At 39.9% G+C, this 24,383-nt stretch overlaps 1 protein-coding gene and 1 long non-coding RNA gene across 3 annotated transcripts in view; one reads left to right on the forward strand and one right to left on the reverse strand.

Annotated features, from left to right (window-relative positions):
• ccdc88c (coiled-coil domain containing 88C) overlaps positions 1–24,383 on the reverse strand; it is a 217,997-nt gene that overhangs the window by 126,553 nt on the left and 67,061 nt on the right. For both annotated transcript variants that reach the window (XM_039742336.1, XM_039742335.1), the window contains exon 3: positions 3,364–3,472. In XM_039742336.1, coding sequence (XP_039598270.1) covers positions 3,364–3,472 — 109 coding nt within the window. The remainder of the gene's footprint in view (positions 1–3,363; positions 3,473–24,383) is intronic.
• The window catches only part of LOC120519167, a 65,183-nt gene that overhangs the window by 1,985 nt on the left and 38,815 nt on the right, over positions 1–24,383 (forward strand). The gene's annotated exons all lie outside the window — the stretch shown is intronic.

Here is a 24,383-nt window from a genome sequence, read left to right on the forward strand (position 1 = left end):
AACTACTCAAGTCATGGGTACAATAAAAAAGATTTATCAAAATCCACAAGCCCAAACTCCGGCAAAATTATCTTTTCACTCTCTTATTTGTTTCTCCACTCCTCCCAGACAAGTTTTGTCCCGCTCCTCTCCCAACTCCCACTCTCCCGGATGAGGCTGAGCAGCTTATTTTTTCTTAGACTCAGGAGTACTTCCAGTGATAGGGCACAGCCTGATGGAAGCACTTCTAGGTCAAGTGGAAGTCCCCAAATACAGAGATCAGAAATCCCCACAGCATCCACTGGGGGCAAGCCCTAAACTCCCCAATGCTACTACAGTTCCCAGCATGCCTTGTAAGGATCCATACTAGTAGCTCCACCCTAGGATGCTGCCACCTAAGGTGTCAGGGGAGCATGTAGTCCTGATCCAGTTGCCATATATATGTGTGTGTGTCTATATATATATATATATATATATATATATATGTGTATAAGCAACTTTGTCTTTCTTCAGGGGTTTCATTTTGCCGATGTGCTCGCCTCACTGTTCTATTAGCCGCTAAACGAGTGACTCATATACACATAAGTTCAAAATCAGTTTTTACAAAGGCACTGTCCATACTCGGCAAATCAATAATGTGAATGTCAGTCCATCCTCAAATATTTATGCATGGCTGATCAGACTGTCCCTGTGTTCCTGCATAAATGGTGCATGAGAGGCAGAGGCAGCGGCCACATAGCCAGTACCTTTCAAAAGACATCAAAGCACAAGAACATAAGGAAAACCAAACAGCAAGGCATATTATCAAAAAATGTAACTATTTTATGGTCTCTGAACAATAAGACTACGGAATTTCTTTTTGTTAATAAAAAATGAACAGTTAACAACTGTAATCTATAGTTTAATTATAAAAATATATTTTAATATGAGATATAAAGCTTCTATGCATCTTGTTATGCAGGAGCTTATTGTAAAAAGTTTTTTAAAGAGAAAAAGAAATAAAACATCAGTCTTAAAAAACTTGATCACAGCATCCCTACCCGGTATTATCAAGGTGTACCTAATAAAATGACCGGTGAGCATGTATGTATGTATATAAATGAATTGAGGATATTGAAGAACAAACTTTAAAAACCATCTAAAATGTTACAATTACTTTTGTGTTATGTAAAGAAATAAGAATAACTTATTTAAAACATGCTGAAAGTGCTTTCAAATTGTGTATTTTATTGCCTTCACACAATTATTTGCACACCTGTCCATTGGTATTTTCTCAAAGTCCTGCTCAGTATTTGGTAGGCAATCTTTCAAACAAAAAGACTCTGAAATTGTAATTTTATGACTCCCTTAATGCATCGAGTATTTTGGCAATTTCAGCCATGTTGGGAAACCCAAATAACCCTACAAGAAGCTTGAGAATGAGCACCATGGCTACTTGTAGATACTAAGGGGTACCAATGACCTGTCCATTTGGAACACCTGCTGCTAAATGGCGAGTTATATGATATCGATTGTCACTGGGAATTCCTCCCATTAGAATAAATTTGTTCAACTCTATGAATGGCCAGGTGTACAAATAACTGTTTGAAGGCAATAAAATACAAAACTTGAAAACCCTTCCAGAATATGTTTTGAATTATATTTTTTCTTGTTTCTTTACTAGTTTACATAACACAAAAGTAATTCTAACATTTTCGGGAGTTTTTTAAGTTTGTTTTTCAATTTCCTCAATTTTATTTCCATCTTTAACCATTTTTCACACTGTACAAATAATTACACTGTATGTGTGTATATATATATATATATATATATATATATATATATATATATATATATATATATTCATATTCATATAAACAAAACGATCAGAATGTGCTGTCGGAGTATTTTTAGCGAGAAGCCAGGAGATGTGTGCTCAGACAGAAAAGAGTCAAAGCTGGGAGGTCAACAGAGGTGTAACTAACACAAAGTGTCAGGCAAAAATCGAGGCCAAAAAGATGAGGTAAGAGATCAGTACCAAAAAAAAACAGCAACAAGAAAGTGATCAGCAAAAGGTTTGGTAAGGCTTTGAATCCTTAGATTGGGTAAGGAAGGGCACCTATGGATGACCGTTTTAATGGTCCACAATCTCTGAGGCCAGACCCCTGGCAACATGTGATCCGGGCCTACCGATAGGTTAAAATCAACAGCGCCACCTGTAGAAAAGGCAGCTAAATTGGACCAAGAAATTATAGAACTATTTGGGGAATTGATAAAATAAATGGCAGAAACAAACTCTCTGGCTAAGTATAAGGTGATGCCAAACCAATAATAATATTGAATAAAAAAACTGAATATAAAAAAATGAACAACACAGACAGCAGAGTCTACAGGCTTACAATGTAAAATAAAAGGAAACAAGTAACAGTTTTTAAAACATGTAACATTCAGCAAGTCATACAGCCAGGCAGAACTTTACCCAAATATCTGATCTCGTGACAATGCTCTTGAACAAGTTTTTGGCACAAAAACCGATACAGAAACACTATTTAATAATTTTACTTTGTTCCTTTACTGTATGCACAAAACGCGCATTACTTTTCTCTACAGCAATGCCCCGGATTGCTTTGAAGGAGTGCTGCTTAACAATGATGCCTGGGAAAAGCATAAAATAAGCCCTGATTAATGGACTGAATAACATATCAAAAGAATTACACCAGCATAAGGGTGCAGGTGGCTGCATTCATGAGTGCAATGCAATGAAACACTATGCCATTCCGGAAGTTTCCCTCCGTGCACCCACCGCTGCTAGGCGTGCTTTAGTACCATTCAGGCCCGAGGTGGGACGATGACATTCAACAAAGTGTACAAATGAAATTAATAAATAAATGATATCAGTTACAGCAGGAACAATCTGTGCTTCATACCTTGTATCTACTGGACTATAATTTGGAAATGTTACATAAAAAAGAAACGGCTTAATGGCCTGCACAAGTAGATCAGGCCCCATTCTAAACTTAAGAGAGAGCGATCAAGATTCATTTCTGAAGTTAAGGCACTTAACCTTCAACAGCAAAACTGCACTTCAAACTATTGCCTTAAATGCACACTTTATTTGCTGTCCATAAAAACGCTTTAACACACAACTTAATGAGAGGAAAAACATCATTAAAAGCTTGAGATAAATGATGGAGCAAAGTTTAAAGTAAAAGACAGCTACACAAAAAAGCAGGGCTGGGTGCACCGCTGCAAGATATTTTGCCCGTACTTTGACTGAAAACGGTTTCCTTTTAAACGTCACCTAATTGAAAAAGGAAAGCTTTCATCACCAGCCACATCAAAACTATAATCGTACAAGAAAACGGCAAGCAAAGACAAAACGCTAAACAGTAATGAAGCACAAACCTGGTAGTAGTTCTTGATGTGTCTAACGAGTATAGAGAGGTTCTGGATTCGAAGCAGTGCATCGTTGTTGATGTTTTTATTTACTCGCTGATTGGAAGGACTCGGGTCTCTGGAAATAGAAACACAAAACAAAACACATTTTAAAGATTGTTAAGAACAATTTCCTAAAGTCAAGACTAGAACTTAAAATTTAAAAATGGCAGGGGGGGGCCTAAATACCTCACGATCAATACTCCCACCCCAACCCAAATATAATTTCAAACATTACGCACCTTAAGCTATGAACATACAAATTAAAACTTTGTTGTTTTTTTTTTTAAACACATTTCCAACTACCTTTAAGGCCAAAATGGAAGAAAACAAAGTAGAAGGCTACAGTCCTAACCACACTTTATTCTAAAGCAGGCTCTGGCTGGGCTGGGGAAACAACTTGTTATTATTAACAACAGGAGTCAGGGATTTGGAACCAGAGTCACACAGACATGGAGCCAGACTGGGGAAAGAAATCCAGGAAAATGTGGAATACATGGGCACAGGAAAATCCAGTTCCTTTTAAAAGTTATACCCACAAGAATTAATTTAACCCAACATTCCAATTTAAAAGCATCTATTAACTGATATAGTTACCCCTTCCATAACATTCTTCCCCATTCAATATTCCACAAATATTACAATTTTTCTGTTACTTAATACTGTTCATGTAACCCCATTGGATTCTGTGTTTGTAATCTCGCCATCCATTTCAGGCCTGTTTTAAAGTCCTTTTTTTATTTGACTGGAACCCTGCCGTGGAAAAAGGAATGTCAGGTCTGTGTGAAATGACTATAAAGAATGTTAGATGCTGATTTTTTTTCTTTATTATCAAATTACGTTGATAAGAGTCTGTTGTTTAGTTTGTTCAACATACAACTTTTTACATTCAACAACAATTATTTTTTTACAGCCCAAAATCACACAAAGAGTACTGCATTGGGCTTTAACAGGCCCTGTTTTTTGAGAGCCCCCCAGCTTCAGCTCCCTAAGAAGATAAGACAAAAATCCCCCAAAAAAACCCTTGTACAGGAAAAAATGGAAGAAATCTTAGGAAAGGCAATTCAAAGAGAGACCTCTTTCCAGGAAGATGGAGTGTGCAAATGGGTGTCAAAAAATGGGGTAGATAGAACACACAAAACAAAACACGAGTAATCCTTTTCACAGATCTAGATGGCCAATCATTCCACAGAGACCAGAACATAAATACAATTCTTAGTGACAAGGGGCCTCAACTCCTATATACACACATGTTGTGTTCCTTATATTTCAAATGTTTCAGAGTCATGGAGTCAGTTTACTGGAGTTGGGGTCGAAATCAGTAGAAATGTCTCCTACTCTGACTAAACGTAAACTGTAATATAATGTGTTACAATTTACAATTTCATATATACTGATTCAGTTAAACAATTTTTTCTTGTTGACTTTTGATGAAAATCGAGCTTGCTTTTCAATATTACAAGTTCAGACTTTTGCTTAATGTTACTCAGTGTTTGTAAGCCTCAACAGCACAGCTACAGCCTTTAAACTTGAACTAACAGGCAGGGTGCTAAAAAGTAGCCTGATGATTCCTGCTGGCAGTGATAAAGCGCCTTGCATCTTGTATGTTGTGTGCTTTCAATCAACATAGTAAATAAAGGAGTCTAATTACAAATAGAGGAGTCTTGAGTTTTGGTACCAGAAATTAAGGAGTTGGAGTCGAAGGTTTTGTGTACCAACTAAACAGCCCTGCCAATAGCTAATAAGGAAAAAAAAATCAGGAGTGGTCTCCTCAAGACTTGTATACTTAGATATGGGGATGGATATTTGAGGAGTAAACCGCAAGACAATGATTATATTTTTATACGATGTACATTAAAGAACCATCAACAACTAATCAAATCACATTAGTAACATATTGAACAATTATTATAAAAGTAAAGTTGAATAAATCAGACTCTTCAGCTGCATGAATAAAAATAATTGCCATGATAATTTTATTTTGGCGAACAATTCAGGTAAATTCCCACTTTCAGTGAGCAGAAGTGGGTCAAATGTTGCAAGGGACTTAAGTAATGTGTGTAATGTAATACTTGTACACAAAATTACATTTACGTGAAGCATAAACATTCTCAAATATGTATTACCATTTGAACATCAAACAGAAAATTGCAATTCTCTCGAAAACCGGACATTTTTTGAAAAAATGCAAAGCGACAAAAAATGCTTAGAACGTGGTGCTTTACCATAATATGATGGAAAATTATCTAATTTTTAATATTATTGGGTTAGTGGAAATAGCTGAAAAGTTGATAGAAATCTATGCTTTGTACCTAATACTTGTATACAAAAGTTGGATGGTCTAAAATTTAAAGATTCATAAAAATATCGAAATCGAATTTTTGGACGATTCCAATACTTTCCCTATACTTCGTATATGAGAAAGTAATAAGTAGGTGCAGCATTCTTGGAGAGTTTGTGCGGCTTGTTGTTGTGCTGAGTGACCATCCTAGTAATTGAAAGAATAAATCAGATCAAGTCAGCTTTATTTATTTAGCATATTCAATACAAGTACAAGTGCTTTACAGTAAAAAACCAATTATCAGTAAAAACACAGTTACCAGAAGCTAAAAACAAATAAATATGAAAACAAACAAATGAATAGATAACTAAAAAGCTACACAAATTATTAATACATAAAAATCTTAACACATTTTAAGAATAGCCCCCTTAGTAGCAGACAAATGCCAACAAATAAAAAGATGTTTTTTAATTGTGATTTCAAACTATTAGCTGAAGCAGCAGCTTTTATTTCGTAAGGCAGAGCAGGATCACCCATAAACCTCCAATGCATCCAAGGAATAAATAATAATAACTGATCTGAGGACCCAAGAGCCCTGGATGGCAAACATGGATTAAGCAGCTCAGCAATATATGAATGAGCAGACCCATGCAGTGCCTTAAACACAAATAATAAAAACGTAAAGTTCACCCTACACTCTACGGCACTGTTTCCCAACCTCGGTCCTAGTGGACCCCCTGTCGCTGCAGGTTTTTATTCCAATTAGATTCCTAATCAGAGACAACACCTGATAACGATGATCTCATTTAATTAGCTCGTATTATTTTTCTTTTATTCTGCACTAGCAGAATACCCGCGCTTTGCAGCGGAGAAGTAGTGTGTAAAAGAAGTTATGAAAAAGAAAAGGAAAAATTTTAAAAATAACGTAACATGATTGTTAATGTAATTGTTTTGTCATTGATATGAGTGTTGTTGTCATATCTATATATATCTATATATTATATCTACAAAGTATATATTTTATATATATATTTCTTATATATATATATATATATATATATATATATATATATATATCAAAATACCCACGAGGAGAAGTAAAAAGAAAAGGAAACATTTTAATAATAACGTAACATGATTGACAACGTAATTGTTTTGTCATTGTCATGAGTGTTGCTGGCATATATATATATATATATATATATATATATATATATATATATATATATATATATATATATATACACTCACCTAAAGGATTATTAGGAACACCATACTAATACGGTGTTTGACCCCCTTTCGCCTTCAGAACTGCCTTAATTCTACGTGGCATTGATTCAACAAGGTGCTGAAAGCATTCTTTAGAAATGTTGGCCCAAATTGATAGGATAGCATCTTGCAGTTGATGGAGATTTGTGGGATGCACATCCAGGGCACGAAGCTCCCATTCCACCACATCCCAAAGATGCTCTATTGGGTTGAGATCTGGTGACTGTGGGGGCCATTTTAGTACAGTGAACTCATTGTCATGTTCAAGAAACCAATTTGAAATGATTCGAGCTTTGTGACATGGTGCATTATCCTGCTGGAAGTAGCCATCAGAGGATGGGTACATGGGGGTCATGAAGGGATGGACATGGTCAGAAACAATACTCAGGTAGCCCGTGGCATTTAAACGATGCCCAATTGGCACTAAGGGGCCTAAAGTGTGCCAAGAAAACATCCCCCACACCATTACACCGCCACCACCACCAGCCTGCACAGTGGTAACAAGGCATGATGGATCCATGTTCTCATTCTGTTTACGCCAAATTCTGACTCTACCATTTGAATGTCTCAACAGAAATCGAGACTCATCAGACCAGGCAACATTTTTCCAGTCTTCAACTGTCCAATTTTGGTGAGCTTGTGCAAATTATAGCCTCTTTTTCCTATTTGTAGTGGAGATGAGTGGTACCCGGTGGGGTCTTCTGCTGTTGTAGCCCATCCGCCTCAAGGTTGTGCGTGTTGTGGCTTCACAAATGTTTTGCTGCATACCTTGGTTGTAACGAGTGGTTATTTCAGTCAAAGTTGCTCTTCTATCAGCTTGAATCAGTCGGCCTATTCTCCTCTGACCTCTAGCATCAACAAGGCATTTTCGCACACAGGACTGCCGCATACCAGATGTTTTTCCCTTTTCACACCATTCTTTGTAAACCCTAGAAATGGTTGTGCGTGAAAATCCCAGTAACTGAGCAGATTGTGAAATACTCAGACCGGCCCGTCTGGCACCAACAACCATGCCACGGTCAAAATTGCTTAAATCACCTTTCTTTCCCATTCTGACATTCAGTTTGGAGTTCAGGAGATTGTCTTGACCAGGACCACACCCCTAAATGCATTGAAGCAGCTGCCATGTGATTGGTTGATTAGATAATTGCATTAATGAGAAATTGAACAGGTGTTCCTAATAATCCTTTAGGTGAGTGTATATATATATATATATATATATATATATATATACATACACACACATATACTATGGGGTGCTAAACAGGCAAATACATTGATTTTCTGAATATATAAATTCGGCGTCAGAATATATAAAGTCAAAACTTTAATATATAAAGTCACTGTCGGAATATATAAAGTGAAAACCTGAATATATAAAGTCAGCGTCGGAATTTATAAAGTCATTCCTGATTATATAAAGTCAACATCGGAGCATATAAACTCATTCCTGAATATATAAAGTCAAAGTCAAAATATATTGAATGAAACGACTCTGAACTGAAGTAAGTTAACAAAAACGTATTCAGAAAAATAAATTAAAAAAAACACTGTTCGGTTAATGTTTTGAAAATGATGCATGTGCCCTGCCCAAGATTGGTTCCTGCCTTGCGCCCAGTGTTGGCTGGGATTGGCTCCAGCAGATCTCCGTGACCCTGTGGTCGGATTCAACGGGTTGGGAAATGGATGGATATTCCAGCGATGACTTTGTATATTCCGACGATGACTTTATATATTGAAGTTTTGTCTTTATATATTCCAGCTCTTACTTTATATTGTGAGCTGGAGGGCTTCGCTATTATGTGTGGGGACGAAACTTCACTTTGGTAACTGATCATGCTCCACTTCAATGGTTATACCGACAGAAAGATACAAATTCTCGCCTCATGAGATGGTTTCTGGGCTTACAACCTTACCGTTTTACAGTAAACCATCGACCAGGTTCTGAACACATCAACGCAGACGTATTATCACGACTAAAAATGTGAATAAAGCTGAGGGGGAGGGTGTGAGCTGGAGGGCTGATCGCACCCCAAGAAGATACAGATGCCCCTGGGCAAACCACAACCCCTGAAACACAGACTACCCTCACATTGCTCTTTACTTTCCCACTTGCGCTATAACGCGTAATGCAAACCTCGCGCGATACTCCGCTAACTTAAAGCCTTGTGCAGCACCTGTCAGTTGAAAATTGATTGTTTGCTTGCCTTTATCTCTCTCTCTCTCTCTGCTCCTAGCGGAACTGTCATCTCTGACTTGTCATGGAGCACGTTTAAGCTCATGTGTTTGCAGTGTTTCAATAAAAATCTGTGACCCAAGCGTGACAATATATTCCGACGCTGACTTTATATATTCAAGATTTGACTTTATATATTCCAGCGCTGACTTTATATACTCAGGTTTTGGGAAGCGCTGATCAATGTAATCGGTGTACCAGGAAATCATGCATTGACAGAAGTTCCCCTTTGCTTGTAATTGAAACTGTGATTAAATGCATTATTTTTTTAATGCGTTATGGAGCACATGCATCGAAGCTTCTCAGCTGTGCGATTGTCAATGTAACCCTTTGTAAGTAGTGCCTGAAGGATTCAGTGTGGAGAAACTCTAGAGACAGTGTGTGTATTAACTTGTGGATTTTTCTGTGAGTATTTGGTGGCAGCGTCACAAAGTCACTTCCGTAACACTGCGTGCGTTAGCTGCGGAGCTCAGCTCAGAGCGAAATGAGGTGAATGGGAGGGGAGATGATGACGTGACTTCCCCACCCGACTTAACTGTCAATCTCCCACAAACACAGTCTCTCGGAATTTGCATAAATTCAGCCGTTTTAGTGCAATTTTAACTTAGATACAAAGTGATCAGAACTCTCGTTTATATCCTGCGTCCTCTCATTAAACTTGTATCCCGCATTACCCGTGGGCATGTCAAACGCCAGCGGCAGTCTGTCTATGAACTTAATTTAAACTGCAGGTTTACACCGTGCTTTGTTTCTGAAGTAGCAGCACTCATGAATATGGTTGTATATGTCACTCGCTTGTTTCTTATTGTTTCGCTGCCTTCTCAATTATATAATGCATGCTTTCTTCAGCGCGTTTTGGAGCTCTTCCTGGTTTTCTACGTAGTGCGTTGACAGTCAGTTCACGTGATTACGTGGGAGGCGTGATGATGTCACATGAAACTCCGCCCCCCCACGGCTTTCGAGCTCAACTCCATTACAGCATATGCAGAAAAATACCTTCCAGTTATGACCATTACGCGTAGAATTTCGAAATTCTGCCCAGCTTTTGTAAGTAAGCTGCAAGGAATGAGCCTGCCAAATTTCAGCCTTCTACCTACACGGGAAGTTGGAGAATTAATGATGAGTAAGTGAGTAAATCAGTGAGTCAGTCAGTGAGGGCTTTGCCTTTTATTAGTATAAATTTAGAAATATTGCTGCTTTTGCTAGAGATTTGAATGCTTTGCTCTCTTTTGTTGATTTCATTATATTTTACCCTTTTCTCTGTGTAGTTTTTCCCCTTCATTGTATCTTATTAACGACAATTAAAAATGAGCAGAGCAGACACGCTGGCAAACACTGAATAATCAAAGGCTGCATCTACTTCAGCATCAGACCCAGTAATTACTAAAGAATGGATTAATTACACTATTAGAACACCTAGAAAAGTAGAATGAAAATCAAGATGAAAATATTGTTAAAAAGAAAAAATACATTATTCCCATATAACTGCTCGGTACATTTTAATACAGTATATATATATACAGTGGAACCTCAGATCATGACTGTAATTCGTTCCAAAACTCTGGTCGCAACCCGATTTGGTCGTAACCCGAAGTAATTTCCCCCATAGGATTGTATGTAAATACAATTAATCCGTTCCAGACCGTACAAGCTGTATGTAAATATTTTTTTTTTTTTTTAAAAGATTTTTAAGCACAAAAATAGTTAATAATACCATAGAAAGCACAGCGTAATAGTAAACTAAATATAAAAACATTGAATAACACTGAAAAAATCTTGAACAGAGAAAAGTAACATTGCAAGAGTTCACGCTACAGCCTTACGAACCGCTCTCTGTAAACACTTTTTTTAATGAGTTTTAAGTACAGGAACAAGAATGAAAATTTGAAAAATCCTTAATTTATACAAAAACTAACCATAAATAACCAAGAAAACTAACCTTGCATGCACACACATCTGACCGAGAACCGAGACTGAACACGTGCGGAAATCATCGGCGCAAGCAAACCGGAAGGGAAACTGGCTTGTTCATCACCCGAGTGTGTGGACGTAAACAGATGCAAAAGTTTGGCAAACTTTTTGGTTGTACCCCGATTTGTACGTGTTCTGAGGTGTTCGTGACCCGAGGTTCCACTGTATTAAAATTAGTTTTTTTTTAACCAAACTTAATTTTCTAATTTCTAGATTGTTCCCAAAACACAGAACATGGGAAATAACTCATCACTTAATTAGCCCAGGAGTCCAATTAAAAACAGAAGCTGCTTGGAACAAAAACCTGCAGACACAGCGGGGCCACAGGACCGCGTTTGGGAAAAACTGGTCTACGGGAAGCCAGTGTAGAGAAGCCAAATCAGGTGAGAAATGTGCTCTTTTATTTAGTGCCACGGCTGCATTAGAACCAGCTGGAGGCAGGACACAGATGATCGACAGACAGCAGCATAACGACAATTGTAGTAATCTTGATGTGAGGAAACAAAAGCATGAATAAGCTTGCAGAACATTATATGACAAAAATGGCTTGACTTTAGTAAGAGCCCTAAGTTGAAAAAAGCAGCTCTCCACCACAGCAGGAACTTGTTTAATGAATATTTACGTCTACATTCAGGTAGTAACAACTCTTAAAGACAGAAGGCGTGTCCAGACTGAGGTGTTTGACCGCGGCTCTATCTTTGACTGGCCATGTACTCAAAATTTTAGGGGGTCCAAAATAAAACTTTAGCTTTATATACTGTAAAAAATAAACCACTTACCACTAATTTTCTAACTTTTGTTTGAAAAGGATTAAACAGGTCTGTTAAGAGTGATATTGCTTACAAGAAACCATCAGGGAAATTATCAAATACTAAGATCTTGACTCCTCAGAAGCAGCACGTCTCCTGATTTGAGTAATCACGGCAACATTCAAAGTGAAACTGCACAATGTATGACAGCTTCTTATCTCCACATATAATAGATGACTTCGTCTACACAAGCCGCATCTGATCTACATGTAAAGTATGCATATTTCTTAAGGCAATGCTGGCCTTTTAGTTTAGACCGGAGGAGCTCCATTATGGTCTCATTTCGTTGCAACATTTCATTAAGAATTCTTGGTACTATTGTCTTGAGATAAGAATACATTTCCTGTCGCCTATTTGTTCACAATGACCCTTATGGGTTAGGATTTACATCAGGGGTGTCGAACTCTAGACCTGGTGGCTGCAGGTTTTCAATCAAACACTTTTCAGGTTTTCACTGCTTATTAACTTCTTTTCCCTTCATTTTAATAGTCCTGCTTTTAAGGATTCGGTCATCTGAATTGATACTTTTCTTCATTAATTGACAGCCAAACAGAAATGAGATGTGACCAGTTAAACTGGGATTTCAAACTCCAACCAATTTCACTCCCAACAATCTCTTAATACGAAGCTGACTCTTGCTGTTAATTAAACCCGCTATTTAACTCTTTCAGGGCTGATATCGACTTTTGTCAAAAGGAGGCTTTGATGATGGTAATCGACTGTAAACTGTGACAAAACCACCCATTATGTTTTATTTGGATTCTTGTTTCTAGAAGGAAAGTTAGATTCATTGGTTTGACCGACATCTCCTGTGCTTGCGTGAGTAACAACAGCAAAAATGGCACTGACATTTGGTAAGAGATCAAAGCGAATGTGTAAAGCAAAATACTTCATGAAAGACGTTTTGCCTATTATCTCTGAACTGGACTATGACTTGTCGGACTCAGTTCTTGATACAAGTGATTGAAAACGAGTGTGAGGTTCCACCTTTAGCTGACTGGTACCCAGCTAATCATTGTACTGACAATGTTCGTCAGGGAGGACTGCCACTTAACAATAATAAGAGGTAGAAACCAGATTACAATGCACCAGGCACACAAAGACAGCCTGGCAGCAAACTTGCTGCAAATTCTTGACAAACTGCTAGCCACAGCATGCAACAACAGCTATTTTATGTTGATTTCTGTGTGAAACCATTGCTTTTCAGAAACTATGTTTTTTGAAATAAATATTCAGCCCTCAAAGAGTTAATTTCATGGCTTGTTGCTGCTCTCCTTCTGCCACAGCAGATATTGCTAAAAATGTTTTGGTGACCTGAGAGATCAACCTTTCCGAGACTATCACCTTTCTTTATTTTCAGATATTGTGTGATGGACACAGGTGAGCTGGTCATGTGGAGGCTTGTTTTGTGTCCCATTATTGTTTGGCTGCTAATTCAAGAAAAACAGAGATAACTAAGGGGCCTGAATCAAGTTAACTAAAACAATGTTAATCAGCAGCCAAAACAGGTCACTGATGAAGAAAATGGTTAAAATGAAAACCTACAGTCACTGCGGCCCTACAGGACCGGAGTTTCAACATCCGTGATTTATATTTTCCACAGTCACACCCCCTCCAACTCCATAAATTTCCATAGCCTTGTCGTAGCTTGAGGCCGCATATTAACATCTCTTTGTCTCTGCAATTCTGGTTCTTCCAACAGTTATTCTGCCATGGCTTGATGATAATATGCCATGAAATATCAGGTTTTACTGCCTGCACATGATTCAAAATATTTGCCAGTGCTAGCAACACATGTATACACAGATCATTTTTTTTTCTTGTGCCATATGTACTAATGTCCCATTTTTTAATATGCAACACTGGCACACATGCTTAATTACATACAGATACAGTGGTTTAAAAACAGATCAAATCATATAACTGTTTTTTTCTTAAATGCAGACTCATACACAGTCCAGCGCCACATGGCACCTGTCCTTCCAGCTACAGCCTCAGTGCCTTGTTGGGTGTGTAACAGCAACAGGCAAAGACAGGCGGCTATTTATTGTCAGATTTTCATACACTGCCGGGTCTGCCATGACTGTGCGGCCTTCCAGCATTGTAACCTTCTTCCATGACTTACTCCTTCCACTCTGTGCTATCTTTATCTTCTCTTTTCACCACGTAGAAACTACTGTGGGCTGTGTACTAATTACTCCAAGTTCTGTAATGCCATTATGGATAATTTTATACGTGGCTTTACTTAACTGAAACCATGAACTGAGGAACCTCCCAGGCTACTTTTCATCCATTTCATTCTGTGTTGTTACACTTCACATTGCCTATGGAGTTAGAGTCACACTGAGTGGCAGTGTGGTGCATTTCACTGTTCTTTGCACACACAATTATAAATCTGACTAGCAAAATACCCGCGCTTCGCAGCGGCGAAGTACTGCATTAAAATTTTTATTAAGAAGAAAATTAAACCTTTTTAAACTGAGGGAAAATATGCCAATAATTATTTGTTAAGGATCTCTTTGTATACCATGTCGTCAGTTCGGCCCTCCGGTTGTAACATGACCAAGCTGTGCGCTGAGCTTACTCTTTAATCGGTTTCAGTTTCATGGTTTGTTTCAACTACGACAGTATTTGCAGGATTTGTTGTGTTCAAGTGACATTCGGCATCTGTCAAGCGTTGTAAGCACACAACCGGTTTCATCGATAAAATCACATCCAGCTTTTAAGAGTTTAAACATTCATAAACATCAAAGTGTCCACTACTGAAATCGTCACCCGTCAATCTAAGATTTTTAAGAGGCATTGGCGGTTGTCGAAAGGTGTAAAATATTTGGCCATTTCAGTACACTTGAAAGCGACAACCGAACAATTCAGCGGCAGCCATCAACTCACATGCAGAACCATAGGTGAAGGGCTTAAGCATTTCACTCTTCTAGTGCTCCTGTGTAGTCTAATTATCTCCTGTACCGTCATCAGTCCACACCTTGAACCTGTCCCAGTCATTCAATACATAAGACACAATGTTCCTCCGGATATCAAGAGTGAGCCTGATATGGCCGTGCAATATGTAACAAAGAGAATGGAAAAGGCAGGTGACATCTCCGGGCATGGAAACCACTCGGTAAGTGACAGTTCTTTGATCGATAGTGATCACCTCGATAGACATGGTAATGGGGGTTGGAATGATAAAGGAAATGGGTACCCGAGCAATGTAAAGTAAGTATAAAATACCTATACAATAACTATAATTGTAATAAACAAACAATAAAACAGCGGAGAAGGCGTGGATTAAACAAAAAGGCTGTAGTTATCAGTAGGGAGACGTGAATCCCGTGGCAAAGCAAGGAAGGGAATGTAGAGACCGGAGCGACGGATGGTCTTATATAGACAGGCAGCCAAAAACGTGTGAGGCATTGGGATAGGGGACCCAACGCCACCTCACACGGTGGCCGAGCTGCAGGCTATGGACGTATATATGTACGTAAGTAGGATTCAGTTAGCATTGGGAACCCGTGTACCAAATTTCTTGAAGATGGGCCCATAAGTAACAAAGAGTGTTGAAAAGTTCAATATGGCGGCCAACAGTGGCATCATACCACCGAAATAAGTACGTACATTGGTTTCGGTTAGTGCAGGGAAGCCGCCTACCAAATTTCGAGAAGATGGGGCCATAAATAAGAAAGTTCAACATGGCGGACCTTGTTGACCGTTATGACCAGAATTTCTAAATGAAACCTGCTTAACTTTTGTAAGTAAGCTGTAAGGAATGAGCCTGACAAATTTCAGCCTTCTACCTACACGGGAAGTTGGAGAATTAGTGACGTTGGAAAGTTCAATATGGCGGCTGACAGTGGCGTCATACCACCGAAATAAGTATGTACATTGGTTTCCGTTAAAAGTTCAATATGGCGGCCGACAGTGGCATCATACCACCGAAATAAGTACCAAATTTCAGCCTTCTACCTACACGGTAAGTTGGAGAATTAGTGACGTTGGAAAGTTCAATATGGCGGCTGACAGTGGCGTCATACCACCGAAATAAGTATGTACATTGGTTTCGGTTAGCGCAGGGAAGCCGCCTACCAAATTTCGTGAAGATGGGGCCATGAATAATAAAGTTCAATATGGCGGACGTTGTTGACCGTTATGCATAGAATTTTAAAAATGAAACCTGCTTAACTTTTGTAAGTAAGCTGTAAGGAATTGGCCTGCCAAATTTCAGCCTTTTACCTACATGGGAAGTTGGAGAATTAGTGACATTTGGCAAATTCAATATGGCGGCCGACAGTGGCGTCATACCATCGAAATAAGTAAGTACATCGGTTTCGGTTAGCGCAGGGAAGCCGCCTACCAAATTTCGTGAAGATGGGGCCATAAATAAGAAAGTTCAACATGGCGGACGTTGTCGACCGTTATCGTCCGTTATGACCGTTACGTGTAGAATTTTGAAATGAAACCTGCTTAACTTTTGTAAGCAAGCTGTAAGGAATAAGCCTGCCAAATTTCAGCCTTTTACCTACATGGGAAGTTGGAGAATTAGTGATGAGTCAGTGAGTCAGTCAGTCAGTGAGGGCTTTGCCTTTTATTAGTATAGATTACAACAAAGCCAAAATCTCCAGGTTGATACCAAGTTCACAGAACCTATGAACATTTAACAACAGGAACTTTCAGTGACATGTCGGAAGCACTTCACAATAAAAATATACTGAAGAAATGAAAAGAAAGATTAAGCGACAGAGCTAAACCATGAGGAAACATGAAGCGCCACAAACCAATGATCAAATTTTATAGCACCCGTGGAGTTGCTCTTGCTGAGGATATGGTTATAAAAAACTTAGGACAATGCTTTTGAATGACTAAATAGAATTTGTAAGTTTCATTGTTTCCTCACCGTAAACATTTACTCAAGCCCATAATATGATGAGGTAGTTAAGGGCTGTGATTCATTGCAATTTTAAATCAGCCTTGAATTATTTTTATCACAATCAGTAAAAATTGTGAATGAATATGCAATTTTTTTCCCCAGTAATTACTGTTTAGATATACGGTAATCCCTCCTCGATCGCGGGGGTTGCGTTCCAGAACCCCCGATGACAAAATCATGAAGTAGAAACCATATGTTTGTGTAGTTATTTTTATATATTTTAAGCCCTTATAAACTCTCCCACACTGTTAACATTATTAGAGCCCTCTAGACATGAAATAACACCCTTTAGTCAAAAGTTTAAACTGTCCTCCATGACAAGACAGAGATGACAGTTCTTTCTCACAATTAAAAGAATGCAAATAGATCTTCTTCTCTTCAGGAGCAGAGAATTTCAGAGGGAGAGAGAGAGAGAGAGAGAGAGCCGCTCGCAAAGAAAAGCAAACAATCAAAAAATCAATACTTGTGCTTTTAAGTTTGCCGCGGCATTTTTTAGAGGAGCGTTAGTATCTTCTAAGCAAACAGCCTCTGTGCAAACAGCCCCTCTGCTCACATCTCCTCCGTCAGGCACAGAGAACGTCAGAGAGAGAGAGCGAGATTAAAGCAACAATCAAAAAATCAATACGTGCGCTTTTGTGCTCTTAAATATGCCAAGCACCGCAATAAAGCGGCATTTTTTTTAGAGGAGCGTCAGTATCTTTTAAGCAAACAGACTCTGTGCAAACAGCCCCTTCGTCAGGCGCAGAGAATGTCAGAGAGGGTGAGATAGAGGCAGAGACAAGCAAACAATCAAGCTCCGCGCGGGATGCATATCTTATAGCATTGAGGAGTTTTAGTTAATATGTAATACATGCTCTGATTGGGTAGCTTCTAAGCCATCCGCCAATAGCGTCCCTTGTATGAAATCAACAGGGCAAACAAAATGAGGAAGCGTGTACCATAAATTAAAAGACCCACTGTCTGTAGAAATCTGCGAACCAGCGAAAAATCTGTGATATATATTTAGATGTGCTTACATTTAAAATCCGCGATAGAGTGAAGCCGCGAAAGTCGAAGCGCGATATAGCGAGGGATTACTGTACTACAAAACAGAGACAGCAATTCCATCCTGGGTATCAGGATAAGCTAGAGGAAAGGGGCTGAAAGGCTGCCACGGAGGGGGACACGCAGTGAGGTGAAGCGCACAGCCAGCCTCCTTTTAAAAACGTTTTGCTTTTTTCTCTCTTCCTTTCTGAAACAACATCGATACACTGTTTTAAAATACCTGTGCAATCTCAACACACTGATCAACACTCAATAAGACTCTTTGCTTGAAAAGCGGACGTATCTGATCCGTTTTAAGGCATTCGTTTTCACATTTGGATGGCGTCTTTTTCAGCTCCATTTCATAATGCATGAACAGGATAGGTGTTTTTTTTTTTTTTAATGCCTCTCTTTAGAACATAATTCCATGTGACAAATTATACCATTATTGTGAACAAATAACTTGAAGAATACAAAACTAATTTCTTAACCATGTGCCCTTTATTCTGCATTGATACTCCATTAGCTAAAAGACCTGATTGAAATGTTTTAAAATCACAAGCAAAAGAACAAAACAAATGATAAAACGGAAAGCAGCCAAAAAACATCCATCCATCCTCTTCCACTTATCCAAGATGGAGCTTGCGAGAGAGGAGTGGAGGTGGCAGAAGAAAAGAGTAGAAAAAGGACTGAGCCGTGCAAGTTTATGGTGGTTGGTGCACTGTGTGTGTACAGAAGAATAAATGTGTGTGTTTTGAACATCTGGCTGTCTCAGTGTCTGTCTGTGTACAGGCTTCTTTTACACATTACTGGCCAAACGTTTTAGAACACCTCAGTTTGTCCAGTTGTTTCTTCAAATGTAATCAATTGAAAACGCAAAGAATGACCTAAAAGGGAGAAAAGGTAAGCAGTAAACTGCCAGTGGTTTAATTTAAAGTTTAGGATAGCAAAACTAAAATTTTACAATATTACAAATGGGCATTCTTCAGGGAACAACTAATAGGTTACAACCTACCTAAACTTTAAATTTAAACCTTTGGAACTTTTCTGCTTTCCTTTTAGACATTTGTGACATATTCAACAACTGGTCTGTGACTGGCTAGGATAAAATGAAAAAGATTTGATTACCTTGTTAGTCTGAGGAGCGCGCCGTGTACACAGGAGAGCTGTCAACCAAATGAATCAATGAATGCTCATCCTGAAGTAATATGCATAGTGTAGTGACGAGGAATAAGAAAACATTGTGTTTCGAACCTCGCAAATAAAAACGAAGCTTGTCTGTTTGATCCCTCGTATCTTACATACAGTAACTGAATTTGCTGCAAATGTTAACCCTTTGTTAAGTGCCATGACCATTAGGCAGCACGCTATTGTTTGTCCAAACAAAACAAAAAAACAATCGGACAGGACAAGTTTGCTGGAGGATCAGCGCTTGGGTCAGTAAACGCGACACGGGGTATGATTTTTCAGTTGGGTAATCCAACATGGTGCAGCAATGAGATCAGTGAATTCAATCAGCAAATTTGACTTGCCCCAAAACAAAAAAAAAAATAATAATAAAAATCACGTAATGTCACATTGGCTTAACTGTAAAGCAGAATGTATTTTTTTATACCAACGGCCATCTATTAACAATGGACTACAACAAAGATGGAGTGAGTGTACTGTAAACACTGACTTGTAGGAAATGTTGGGGCTTTTCTGTTCCTGTTCATTGTGGTGGGAAGGATTTCAGAGTCTTGAGCAGATGTTATACAGCAGCTTGACTTTACAGACAAGAGTCTGCGGACTCCAACCAGCACCGCATGAAAGGGACATCAGACCAAATTAGGAGATGGTCCCTCTGTTAAACATCTGTGCATATATCAGGAGAGTTTAACCAGGGATGGTACAAACTATTTACAACTGAGGAAAATGCAGAGCATGAGGCATTTTAAGGCAGTTTATCAATTTATAGACAATAGCAAAACAAAATAACTAGCAAAAAAGGCTTCAGCAGCATTCAGACCTTCAGTTCAAGGTATAAAGGGGCTGCTGAGAAGAGAGACATTTTAAATAACCTCCCCAGAAAGTCTACTCAACCCCTCTTTAAACTTTTGGTTGGCACATCAGAGTGGTAACTTGGCGTTTATATTACTATACAGATAACATTTTCAACCCAGTGTTAAATTGCTCACTTGGGTACAGATGGTAAACTCTAAGCAGATAACACGTCCTGTAGCCGGTCTTTCCATTCCTATATTATGGGATGTGATACAATGACTTTACGATGGCTATCCAACAAAATGATAATAGCACTAGGGGGGGAAAAAAAAATACATAAGAGTGCATGTGATGGAGAGGTTAACAAACACATGAAGTGTGATAGGGCACTTAGAAGCGGTAACGCCTTGAGCTAGGAAAACACATAAATTTCTTTTTCCAATGGCCATCTACGTAATAAACACCTTTATGTGCCAGCTGACTTATCTGTGCTCACTAGCCAGCTTCAAGCATCTGCAGCAGCTCTAATCATCACATAAAAGTGAATGCCATTGAGCCATTAAAGACCATTGTCTGATAAAAGGCAGGCTCAGAACAGAACAGGGCTCATTAGCATGATAAAATGCAGCTAATGTATGCTAATGAGATCTCAAACCCTACTGACCAAACCAGATGAGACAATGAAATTAACGTGCAGAAACACAAAACACACAAACTGGGGCAGAAAAAGGGACCAAGCCACTGGCCAAGTCTACCAGCCACAGTCAGTGTTCTGACCCTCCGAGGCACCTTTAATAATTTTCACTTTAAGTTCAAAAGGACACGTTCTGGGTATGACGTTAAACTGCATCCAGCCTTGCCTCCAACTTGCAAGGAAAACTTGGGGGTTGGTGACAGGACTGGCACTCCAGCCGGCGTAAAAACTTCACACAGCTCTGAAGTGACAGACAGGACTCCTTTCTGCTCTCCACAGGAGTAGCTTTGCTGCTGCGGCCCACAGGGAGCCTACTCGCATTATGAAGGGGATTGGGGAAAGCCCTTGGGAGCCTCATCCCTGGAAGAATCGATATTACCAGAGGGCCAATAGGGTCAGGCCTGTTGGGGACTGGAACTGGTTTGAACCTGAAGTGTCACCCGCTGCAAAGCAACACTCAGGTCCCAATTTGAGAAGGCCCATCCAGGTAGCCACGTGGAACATCTCATTTTTCCTGCATGGTGATCATCTTCCTCTGCAGTCGGAGGAGCTTTGTAAACACCACATTTCAGTGGTAGCACTCTCTGAGGTGTGCAGACCTGGGACTGGCTAGATCTCTGTAGGTGGGTACACCTTTTTTTGGTCTGGTCACTCTGATGGCTGTCATACTTGGGGAGTATAAGACTCAGTTAAGGCACTCTCTGGGGGCTTTGTCTATTGTCACAGTGTATGCTCTGACAAGGGTGAGTGATGTCTTGGTGAATTAAAAATTTTATTTGCAACTTCGCTTGGTAGTTGTTGGGTAACAGCAAGGTGTCACTAGTCTGGTCATGGGTGACTTCAAAGCGATCACTGGAACTGACAGGGCTGGCTATGAGGATTGTGTCAGTCCCCATGGGTCTGGTAACCACCAGTGAGAGTGGCTCCATGTTCTTTGAGACTGCAAACGATCAGGGGCTATAAATCGCTGAATCTTGATTCCAGCACCCTGAGTCGCATCGTTGGTACTCTAATATTAGTGGTGTCGGAAAGATGGATCACATCCTCGTGGGCAGACACTGGGGGCTCCTACAGAAATTGCAGAGTCTACAGAAGTGCCCAGTTTGTGAATTCTGACCACAGGCTCGTTGTTGCTACTCTGAAGATCCAGTTTAGGTCCAGTATGCTATCACGTACTAAGAAAATGAGGCTGGACCAGGCGAAAGAGGAGTTGCAAAACATGTCTTGATGGCAACTCTGGACTGTCCAGGAACTGAGACGGATGGCGGATGAGGGCTCTGAAAGCAGATAAGGAAGTGTTTGTTAGAGAAATCTGTGAGCAAGTGACACACCATCTATGGTCTAGAGACCCACATCCTGCTTACAGAAGAATCAAAGTATTACGCACATCCAAATCTGTTCCTTGGATGACACTGCAGTTGTGACCCGCTGGGCTGGCTAAAATGAGCAGCTGTTTAAAGATGATCCTCTGGCTAGGCTTCACATTGGATATCTCTGGGTCCATGGTTCTTGAGGCCGATCCTCCAATTACCTGTGAAATACCCAATCTCACAATGATTGCACAGGTGGTGAACCAGCTGAGGGATCTGTGGTATTCAGGGTGAACTTCTTTTTCAGGTAAGATCCTTGCTAGGGTCGTTCTCAATAGGATCCGTGATCACCTGCTCCCCAGCAGCGACCAGAGCAGTCTGGTTTAACACCTAAGAGGTCTACCATCAACCGCATCCTGGCACTGAGGACTCTCATAGAACAAAAACGCAAATATCGGCAGAGGTTCTTTGCAGCCTTTGTCGATTTTTGTAAAGTGTTAGACTCAGTTGATTGAGTTGCTCTGTGGGACATCCTGAGACTTTGCAAGATCCTTCCAAAGTTGCTGGACATCATTGCCAGTCTGTACAATGGTACTGTGAGAGCTGTACAGAGTGGCAACAGAACCTCTGCATATTATCCAGTTGATTCTGGGGTTCATCAGGGGTGTGTTCTTGCTCTGAACTTATTCAGTACTTATATGGACTGGGTGTTGGGCAGGGTCATGGGGTCCAGTGGCTGTGCGGCATCTGTTAATGAAGAAAGATTCACTGATCTTGACTTTGCAGATGATGCTGTGATCTTCATGGAGTCAATGGAGGCTCTGATCGGGGCACTCGAGAGACTGAGTGAGGGGTCTGAGTGTCAGGGCTTTTAGGTGTCCTGGATAAAAACCAAGATCCAGGAGTTTAATGACCTCTTGGGCACAGCCATGAGCAGTGTGTCTGTCTACGGAAAGAATGTCAACCTAATCGAGAGGTTTGCTTACCAGGCCAAGAGGACGCCCACATAAAACCTGGCTGGGGCAGACAGATGGTCATTTCTGGAGGGTGGGACTGGACCAAGTGCCTGCCTGGGGGGTTGCCAACTGGGATTCCGAGGTGTTTTGTCATGTAGTGGGTGTGGCAATACACTATACCAGTGCATGCCCCCCAACCAGACCTGACTTGATACATGTCTCGAAGACGTGTGCGTTAGATTGGATTGGGATGTGTGTGTGTACGTCCTGTGATTATCTGGAATCATATGCATGACTGTTTCTGCCTTGCCCAGATGGACATGTTGCTGTTTCAGTCATTGGGTATGACATATTAGATGATTATCTTTATAGAACTGCCACTGACTTGGCTAAGATTATGTAAATGAACGCCACGACTGAAAATACGCTGGAAAAGTCGTCCAAAGAGACATGGGTTTATGATGAGAGTTTCCCTTATACTTTATTTTAAACAGATATCACCCTCAAAGTGACCAGGTTTAGTATACATCACAGATCCAAAATAAAGGAGATAAAAAATGATATGCAACTACAAATAACACTCAAATATGCAAGCAGAGCTGAAAAGAAGAAGAGTTGTTCATGTTACCAAGTGATACATTTGCTTTCTCAAATACTGATTAGGCTCTCTGGCTCTGTAATGTGCATATGACCAGCTCTATTGAAGTCAGCTGAGGATAGAACATGTGGAGCACTTTACATGGATGGGGTTCTTATAAGTAGCACACGTGGGCTGCAGAGACCCCCATCTACAGCTCAACCTGGAAAAAAGAGCCTCTTGTGATCCTAGCTAGCCAGTCTGTTCAACTCTCCATCTCTATACAGCTTGGCTGACTGTCACTAACACCTGCCAAGTCTGTACGCAAAATTGGGGTGGGGATTGATGAGCAGCTACCTTTTTCTGACCACATTTCTACTGTTTCTCATTCATGCAGGTTCACTCTGTACAACATCCTTATGTGACAGAGTATGCACCACAACTTCTGGTCCAGGCTTTGGTCTTGTTGTGTCTAGACTACTGAAACTCAGTTCTAGGCAGAAGTACCCACATGTGCTATCAAGCCTCTACAGATGGTCTAATATGCAATGACCGGTTTTGTATTTAACCAGCTGGGACTGTCACACGTCACTCCTCTCTTTAGGTTACTACATTGGTTCCCTGTAGCAGCACACATTAAGCTCAAATCTCTGATGCTTGCCTACAGAGTGGTAAACGGGTCGGCACCTGCATATATGGAGACAATGGTGAAGTGCCGTGCTCCTTCTCGCCCACTCAGGTCTGCCAGTGAACAACATCTGGTGATGTCACCTCTGCATGGTATCAAGTCTCAATCCAGACTCTTCTTGTGCATTTCCTAGTTGGTGGAATGAGTTGCCCAAATACATCTGAACTGCTGACTCCCTCAAAGTATTTCAGATACACTTCTGTTCTGTGACTATCTGTTGAAATGATTGAAAAAAAAAGAACCCTTGCTCTGTGATCTTTCATAATGTT

This window comes from Polypterus senegalus, chromosome 18 (genome assembly GCF_016835505.1).
Source record: "Polypterus senegalus isolate Bchr_013 chromosome 18, ASM1683550v1, whole genome shotgun sequence".
Classification (NCBI taxonomy): Eukaryota; Metazoa; Chordata; class Cladistia; order Polypteriformes; family Polypteridae; genus Polypterus; species Polypterus senegalus.